Below are 9,177 nucleotides of genomic sequence, written 5' to 3'. Positions count from 1 at the left end.
AAAAATTACAATAAGTTAGATTTGTACCCTCGGCGGGCGAGTCCGACTCGCTCTTGTCCGGTTTCTTAGAGAACATAACTTTCCATAAAGTTACTGGTTGACCAGCCGCAATCCATAGATAAACAATTCCATTATCCTACGCTATTATCATTTATCTTTTCAATGCGTCCATTGTGCCGCCCCAAAAGGAAACTAAGAAACTCGCCATTGTATTAACTAGTTCCAGAAATTCATTTTTGGTTTCGTTTGAGAATGTTTAGTAGTTATCATCAAACCTCGGGTATAGTGACACCTATAGTGAAGTAAAAATCCCAGAGTGAAATACATATAATTCTCATAAAATGTCAATTTTAGTGAACAATTTAGGTACATCTACAGTAAAATATGTAGTATACGTATATTAGTAGCATTATGCTAACGTTATTAATGTTAACCTTTTGTATCTCATCCTAATGATTTTTTTAATACTTTTTTTACTAAACGCAATATGTGACGCCGCTCCTGGACATTATGGTAAATATTATCATACCTACGTATATTAACTAGCCGCCGCCCGCGTCATTGTACACGTCAACGTTCTTAAAAACTTCGAAGGCTGTTTTAATTTTTGAATTTCAAAAAACCTTTCTTATTGGACCTGTATAAAATTTATTTGTATAGAATAAAATTATGCGTTTAAAATTTCAAAGTCTTACCTTTAACGGTTTAGGCTGCGCGTTATTATCTGTCAATAGATAGCTAATAATTACCTATGTAGCGGAACTGTTTAATAATTGTATATTATGATACAAGTGTGCTGTTGGTCATTACACACGGGGCGACATTGTGCGCGCGAGCTGAAACTTACCTTCTTAACTCATTCGGATTATCATACATTACACACAAGTGCTATAATATAACTAAAAAAGCATGCGTGGTTAATTTCTAAGATTATAAGCCTAAAAGCGGTTCAATAAGTCACACGTTACGATCAAGTGTGTTGAAATAAATATACTAAATTATTTTAATTTGTGACGCGATTTGTGGGTTTTTGTTGTAGAGTGCGGTGTACACGGAAGGTTTGAGTATTGCATTGATGATTTTCCGGGCTGCATCATCGGTTGCCACTGCTACCCGGGCTATTACTTCGATACAGAGTCTAAGATATGCGAGCCCAAGTAATTTTTACAAATTTTTCGAAATACAATTCAAATAGGAAGCATTGGAATATTATGCTAATAATGATATAATTTTCAGCACTAAACTGACACAAGACTATAGGCGCCATATGATACCTGCTGGATACACGTACGGACAGTCTCCCCCGCCAGTGGTAACTGCCAGCACCGATGGACCCGCTCAAGATAGCGACAACGGCGAGCTCAGCGACTGGCTCTACAACCAGTTCTTTAAAACGATAGAAAGCCAAGTCGTCAACAAAACCGACGACGAGCCCTTGCAGACGGGGACGAGAAGGAGCGGTGCACCGATAGAACCACTCCTCACACGAAGACATAGTAGAAGAAGAAAGTCTAAAAAACGGCGCAGGTCGCGTAAAAGGGATGATGAAGAGGATAGCGAGGAAGATTCCAGCTCCGGTTCCGACTCGTCAGAATCGGACTCCGATGAATCGAGAGGTGACCTGGGTAGCTGGGAGCGTTTCGAGTGGGGCCCGCGCCCGGGCGGACCCCCGGGTAAAGGGCCGCCGGATGCCAGCAAGGACGGCGCCCACAGGCAGATTGTCATGTACAGCAAAAAGCCTAAACCACCGCTACCGTCATTTATTTTCTTACCAAATATGGGAACGGCATTTTTCCCGCCGTTAGGACTACCCGCTGCGCCTATGCCGATGTACCCTATGGTGCCCATCCCTCCAATCCCTCAGGGTACGTTTTTTAATGAATTACAATACTTATTTGTACCTCACCTTTCCTATGTTTAACTGTTTTCGAGTCAAAAGTGTTAAAACACCTTATATTTTTTCTTTCTTATAGGTTTTATATTCTAGTTTTTTGCCACGTTTAACTGTACCTGTAGCCGATGTTTGATGGTTCATATACATAACCCGGTTTCACTGGTGCATTTTGGTGTATTGTTCAGATAGAGCGAGAACACAGGAAACTTACTGTAACTCAAATCTCGATGTCGATATAATTATGATGTAAGACAGTGCAATGTGCAATTTTTAAGTATTCATTTTAATTATTGTCAGGATTAGTAGAGTCAAGGTCAGATGTCAGTTACAGTTGCAATAAGATTTTAAATCGAATAACTATGTTTGCAAATAGATAAAGATAAAGGAACTAACACTCTTAAATTACTTAATATATTCAAGAACAACGTCACCTTTGTCATAAATATGATATCAATAATAATAATATTGATATCATAGGGCAGCTTGTGGCGAGCTGTTGGGGAATAACGACCCCACGGACCCGAGTGCTCCAGAGAGTCGGTCAGGGTCTCCGTCTCCGGCGTGTCTTCGTCGGTCGGAGTGGACCCCAAGGGGACCCGCAGGACTCTCAGCTCTGGCTTGCCTTCATTGGCCGTCCAGAGAGGAGTCGTTAGAGCTATATGCTCCACGGGTGGAAGTGAAAGATGCATAAGATGCGAGTTGGCACAGTGACTGTTAACAGCCACTGGGTAGAAAGCGGCGCACACCTCTCGACACCCCTGAGCCGCTCACACCGTGTTGCTCCTGGTCGTCTTCACGACGGCAGTTTCAGGAGCCTATCTAGTCTCACCACATGCCTTGATAACGTGTGTTAGCATATACTTATTGTTATGGCAGGTGTCCGGACTACTTTACAATAGCTCAGTATCATGTCCACCCAAACTTCAATCCATAGACCGGTATACTGTTCACTTTTTCTACAATAGTCCCAATGCCTGCTGCGACCGGTTCATGGGTGTCTATTGTTGCACCTGTGAACGGGTTCCTGCAGGCGATCTACATGACATTAAAGCTCTCCAAAGGGCCTTTACATGTTGGATCTATATCCCCACGCAAGCCTATCAAAAGACCGGGATTTATAGGCCCGTGAAGCCCAAAGTGGAGAAACAATAATAATAATATTATTTAGAAATTGCTTGTTATCGATAACACTTGGTATTTACATAATTATTAACTAGCGCTGGTACGTTTTGGTCCCTAAAAAACCGGGCTATGTTTATAATTAAGTTTTAAGGAACTCATTGGTACGCACCGGAGTTCTAATCACGACCTGCAACTCGCCTTATCAATCGGTTACCGGTGCATTATAAAAAATACCGGCATGCACAAATGAATGTTAACATATCATACAACTACAAGTATAACTCTAATACGCAAATCACATTGTATCAGTTCCACCGGATCATGATCAAACTACTGTGGCGGCATCAACGCAGCAGCCAACAACGGCTGCCCCGACTACGACAACGGGGGCGCCCATGCCGTCACCAGCGCCGACGACGGGGGCGCCCACGCCGTCACCAGCGCCGACGACGGGGGCGCCGACTACACCGGCCACCACCGTGGCGACCGACGCGCCGCCCAACGCCAAGAAAGTCTTGCGAACTCACAAATTGCTTAATAAATTCGTAAGTGATATCTACTTATAACATAAAACACACACACACATAACATTTGCTCAAGGATACAATATATGTAACATAATTTAATAATGCACAGTGGTGCGTTGATAATGCACAGTAACCGTGCATCCAACTAGTTCAACTGGTTGTCACCGCGCTTGCGTCTTACCGTGTCGGTGCGGGGTCGGCGCGTTTACCGCCATTGGTTTCTTCAGGCCAATCGTTTGCGTCGTAGGCGTCGGAGCAAACGACAAGTTAATGCTGTATTTCTATCATTTTTCCATATATGTGCGACACATGTGTGCGACAGAGAGATATTAGCGTTTCGTTCCCTTCCTACCGCGCAAACGATTGGCATCTTGGCTAGGCCCCCTGAGGTGTTGGGTCACTTTCGTTAGGTGCTTGCGTAATGCGTATGATTGACGACTAGTGCAAGCGACGGCGAGCGCATGAGTTGAGGCGGCGATCGTCTGGTGCCGAGTTTTTTGATATAACGATAATAAATAAATAAATAAACTAGCAAAAAGCAGAGCTTTGTAAGGGCTCGCGGAGTTTTTCTACCTAAACGTACCAGATCGCGACTTTGATCCAATCCGAGGCTTGTTTCATGTTCGATCGAGTGGGTACGTAATAAGTCCGTTAAGAACGCAGCTTTATATTATAAGTGAGAGCAAGAAAGAAATATACTAACCGGACCCCGGTTGCTGTCCGGTACGCTTGTCTGTCACAGCTTTTACTTTGTCCATTAAAAACGTGTCCAGACGACAAAATCAAATTGCCAATATCATCCACACGTAATATACAATTTCATAAGCTCTCATTACATCCTACACGGTCGTCCAGTACTTGTTGTAAGGAAGCCAACTGGCTTTCCTACATAACGTTGGGTCAGCGAGCCAGTGTCCTTGAATTTAATTTTTGCGTCCACACCACACAATAACACACACACACACACACACACACACACACACACACACACACACAGTTCCACTAGGTACAGCTAGGGTTCAGCATCAGCTCTATCTTAGGTACTGCTCTTCTAAGTGCTCATCAAGACGTGTCAGATGACCAAAACAGCGTGTACCTACGTTGCACCAAACCTGAGTTCCAATAAGCACAGCCAGGGTTCAGCATCAGCTTTATCTTGGGTACTACTCTCCTAAGTGCTCATCGAGACGAGTCGGATGGCCAAAACAGCGTGTGCTATGTTGCATCAAACCTGAGTTCCACTAGGTACAGCCAAGGTTCAGCATCAGCTCTATCTTGGGTATTGCTCTTCCGAGTGCTCATAAAGACGTGTCGATTGACTAAGACAGCGTGTCCCTGTGTTGCACCAAACCTGAGTTCCACTAGGTACAGCCAAGGTTCAGCATCAGCTCTATCTTGGGCTTGGGTACTACTTTCCTAAGTACTCAAGACGAGTTGCATGACCAAAACAGCGTGTGCTGTGGTATAAAACCCGAGCTCCACTCAATGACCTTTATGTAGACGTGTGACGTTCATAGTTGACAAAACTAAAATTTGATCCAACGATTTTGACAACTTGACAGAGTTTGGCGTCACCCATACGACTAACTAAATATAGGTTTCGTAACCTATATTTAATGGCTCACGATCGTGCGCTTGGTACCATATCTACCTCATTTTACTTACATCTATGGCTCCACTAGGTACTGTCAGGGTTCAGCATCAGCTATCTTGGGTACTTAACTGGTCTACCCAGTGATCACATGACGAGTCGGAAGTCCAAAACAGCGTATGTCTATATATGTTGCAGTTACATACAAGTTGTAGTCGTGTATCGGCCCTATGTCACTGAAGTTTGTACTAATATATGATCTAAACTTTATTTATAATTTTAGAAGTTCCAAGCAATAGTAACACTAAAGGCGCCATCCATTAATTACGTAAGACAATTTTTGCCAGTTTTTGACCCCCTCCCTCCCCTATGTAAGAAATAATAAGAATAAGCGGACCCCCCCCTCCCGCCCCCTATATTACCATATATTACATAAGAATCCAAAGGAAAAAATGAGTAAGAACTATGAAAACCCCCTCCCTCCCCCAAGTAAGAAAAAAATGAAAAAATAAGATATGTTTGACCCTCCTTCACCTCAAAATCGCCTTACGTAATAAATAAATGGCACCAAAACTGTTTCTCGAACTGAAAATACCCGATTTAAGTTTGCTAACACAACATGACTGATCAGTTCATGAGCGTCACAAAACATACGAGTGAATTGACCTCCGCAGTGAATAATATATGTCGTAGTCAGATCGTATAATCCGCCGTATTACATTACGGCTAGCCGTTTTCAAAAACAGGGGCGTTTTGAAATGCGGCGGTTCGATGAGTAGCCGGTTTGTCATTGCGATACGTTCTTCAATAAGGCGGCCTACGTTTAGCCGCATCGTACTACTATTTAGATTGTAGAGTGACCAGTTCTTTCGGTCACCTACGTAACCGGAGTTTGACAATATTTGCAATTTAATTTATTTTTACCATGGTCCCACCGAACTACATGTGTTTCTTTTCCAAAACATTTCGTAAATAGACGGAGCCCCGCAAAGGGCGGTTTCCCCTTCGGGCATCTGAAGCTACCTAACGAACCTAACCTACTTACCTACCTACGCTTTTTCCCCAAAGTGTAATGTTTTCACGGACGTCTCACTAAATCAATAGGTAGGTAGGTTAGGTTCGGTAGGTAGCTTCAGATGCCCGAAGGGCAAACCGCTCAGAAATAGGAGCCCCGCTTCGCGGGGCTCCGTCTAGTTAAGTTGCGAAGGTAATGTTTTTTTAAAAGAAACAGTCCGACGAACTCCAGATTTGATGGACACCCCAGCGTTTTTCATAGTTTGTTGTTGTTATGTCAGGCAGCGCCACGAGTGCTACAAATGGGAACTAAAAACTGTCAAAGCGGCGGCTAATGACTCGCTGTAATACATTACGGCTAGCTATGTTGAAGAACGTATGGCGCCGAATACATTCCGGCATTTTCGGCGGATTCTCATTCAGCCGCATTCAATCCGGCTAATCGTTAAACCGCCGCATTTCAAAACGCCCTTGTTTTTGAAAACGGCTAGCCGTAATGTAATACTGCGACAAATATACAGCAAGATTGATTATTCTAGTAGGTATTCACAGAAACTTAATTGCTAAATTGGGAATCAAACCAAGCGAAGCGAGGTGGGTCTGAATCCAAAATGTTAACCCACTTTTGTATTCATCGTTGTTAATGGCGTAAGTGCCATCGACATTATTGAAATTGAAAACACCACATAGATATCGTTGTTTGAGTACCCACAACACAAACCTTCTTGAGCTTTTCTGGGGCTTAGTCAATTTGTATAAGAATGTCCAATATTTATTTATTTATTTACTACCTAACGCCATCTGTTAGAGAAATAAATAATTAAAATTAGCACGAATGTTAATTCATTATTTTGCCAACAGATGGCGCTAGTAGTAATACAAAGTGTTATTACATTATTTTATTTTTTTAGGTTTATAAAATGATATTTTTATGTTTGATAACACATCTAGACATGAATTTAAATTACTATGTTAAATCTCAAACCTAACAGTGCAGTAGTTTTTCCGTAAAGTGTACCACAAGAATGCATAGTTTGTCGAATAGTGATAGGGCTCGCTTCGCTCGCCCTAATAAATATTGGGGGACTTCTTACGCAGATCAACCTAGCCCCAAACTAAGCAAAGCTTGTACTATGGGTCCTAGGCGACGATATACATACTTATATAGATAAATACATACTTATATACATAGAAAACATCCATGACTCCGGAACAAATATTAGTGTTCATCACACAAATAAATGCCCTTACCGGGATTCGAACCCAGGACCATCGGCTTAGCAGGCAGGGTCACTACCCACTAGGCCAGACCGGTATGCGTAAACCTTATGTTGTTGTGACGTTGGTTTAGTTACGTGTGAATGAATTATCATTTTACTTGTATATTTTTTTTATTTAATGAATTCTCATTTAACTTCAACATATTTTTTATTATATTTTGTTTCTTTCTTTATCCACAGCGTCCTCCTTTTAACAGAAATCTAAACAAACCACAAGCGAGACAAGTATTCAAACCATCACCGCTACCATCTATGTCACCTATGGACTATCATATGAAGCAATACGCCCACGAAGACAACTATTACGATGATATGTTTATGGGAGACAATAATTTCCTCCTCGAATCAGGTGACAAAATGGACGCCGGCCCTGACTTCAAATATATAAGTGAGCTTATTCATAGGAATGAAAGCAATAAAAGCACATCAAAACCGCCGAATATACTAAATCCTCAGAAACATGAACAATTCAAAGGCTTGAAGCCTCCTATACCTAAGAGAAGACACCCCATCACGCCAAGTCGCCTCGACTATTCTACCCGACGTCGATTCGACTCTAAAAGAAACGAAGAAGACGACTCTTATTACAGTACGTTAGGAAAACAAATAGCAAAACTTATTAGAGGATTGGATTCTGCAGATGTCCTTAGAGCTGACATCAAAATTGAACCAACTGAGGATCCTAAAACTGCACATCCTTTTTTCAGTGAGAGTAGTTACGCGGCGCGCACTTACTGGGAAAGATTTGTACGATCTCCACTGAGTTTGAGATTGAAAAATTTCACAAAATACGAAGATTTGATAGCCAGCAATGAAAATTTGTTTAAACTGGAAAACCAGGTCCAGGAAGCAACGTCCGCGCCGGGTTTGAGTTGGTTAGAACTTGAAAATGTTATCAATACAATGGGGGCAATACGAAATCAGATACATGGCGGAACGTTAAAGAACGATTATGATACGTTGTCCAACGCCAGCCTTAATGTTAGCCTGCTGCCGCGGTTTACTGCAAAAAGTTTCGTATCCCAGAAACCGAAAATAAAAACTAACGATCACATGCTTTTTGCAGAGTTCGAGGATGTTATTGGCAAATTAACCAGGTCTAATAAACATCAAAAGTTATCAAAAAAAGAGTTTAAAGATAAAACGGAAGAACTTAACAAACAATCTAAAAATGGAACAAACATGACTTTAGTAAATAAAGTACCCGGACCCATTCACCCTAACACAAACATTCATGTTCTGCGCAGTTTTGTTTCCACACTAAAACCAATGTTTTTAACTTCGCGTAAAAAAGGTGCAAAAGACGCCATAGTACAAGTAAAAAAGGATCACAACAACGATAAAATGGATTATTTCAATGAGATTAATAATAAACCTCATGTGTTTCAGGCATCCACTTACGTAAGGTCGAATAAGTATTTCTTTGACAGTGGCACCAACACCGATTATCAGTTCGAAAATTGGGCTATGGGTTAGCGATTACTACGTAGAAAACCAAAACAATAAACTTTCTAAGTATTCACTTATTTAAGTATCTACCTACATAGAAAGTTCTATTGTTTTGATTTTCAGTAATAAGACCAATTCTCAAACAGGGTCTGCTCTCTATAATCCAGCGAGTGTTTACGATACACAAACTCGGAGCAGCATGCCAAGTCCGGCTGCAGTGCAGTGGATACCCGCGCAGTACGCTCCGTCCTGCAACCGAGCTGGCCGGTTTTCACAAACTGCATCCTGACTATTGCTGCA

At 41.8% G+C, this 9,177-nt stretch overlaps 1 protein-coding gene across 1 annotated transcript; it reads left to right on the top strand.

The window, feature by feature from the left end:
* Window positions 1–381: 381 nt before the first annotated feature.
* Window positions 382–8,904, top strand: LOC134654334 (uncharacterized). The gene is made up of 5 exons (XM_063509798.1): window positions 382–513; window positions 1,040–1,157; window positions 1,237–1,865; window positions 3,326–3,561; window positions 7,609–8,904. Exons 1-5 carry the CDS (start codon window positions 453–455, stop codon window positions 8,902–8,904), a joined length of 2,340 nt encoding a protein of 779 aa, XP_063365868.1. The 5' UTR covers window positions 382–452.
* Window positions 8,905–9,177: the final 273 nt, after the last annotated feature.

The sequence above is a fragment of the Cydia amplana genome, chromosome 14, assembly GCF_948474715.1.
Source record: "Cydia amplana chromosome 14, ilCydAmpl1.1, whole genome shotgun sequence".
NCBI classification, from domain to species: domain Eukaryota; kingdom Metazoa; phylum Arthropoda; class Insecta; order Lepidoptera; family Tortricidae; genus Cydia; species Cydia amplana.
This window is presented reverse-complemented; position numbering and strand designations above follow the sequence as displayed.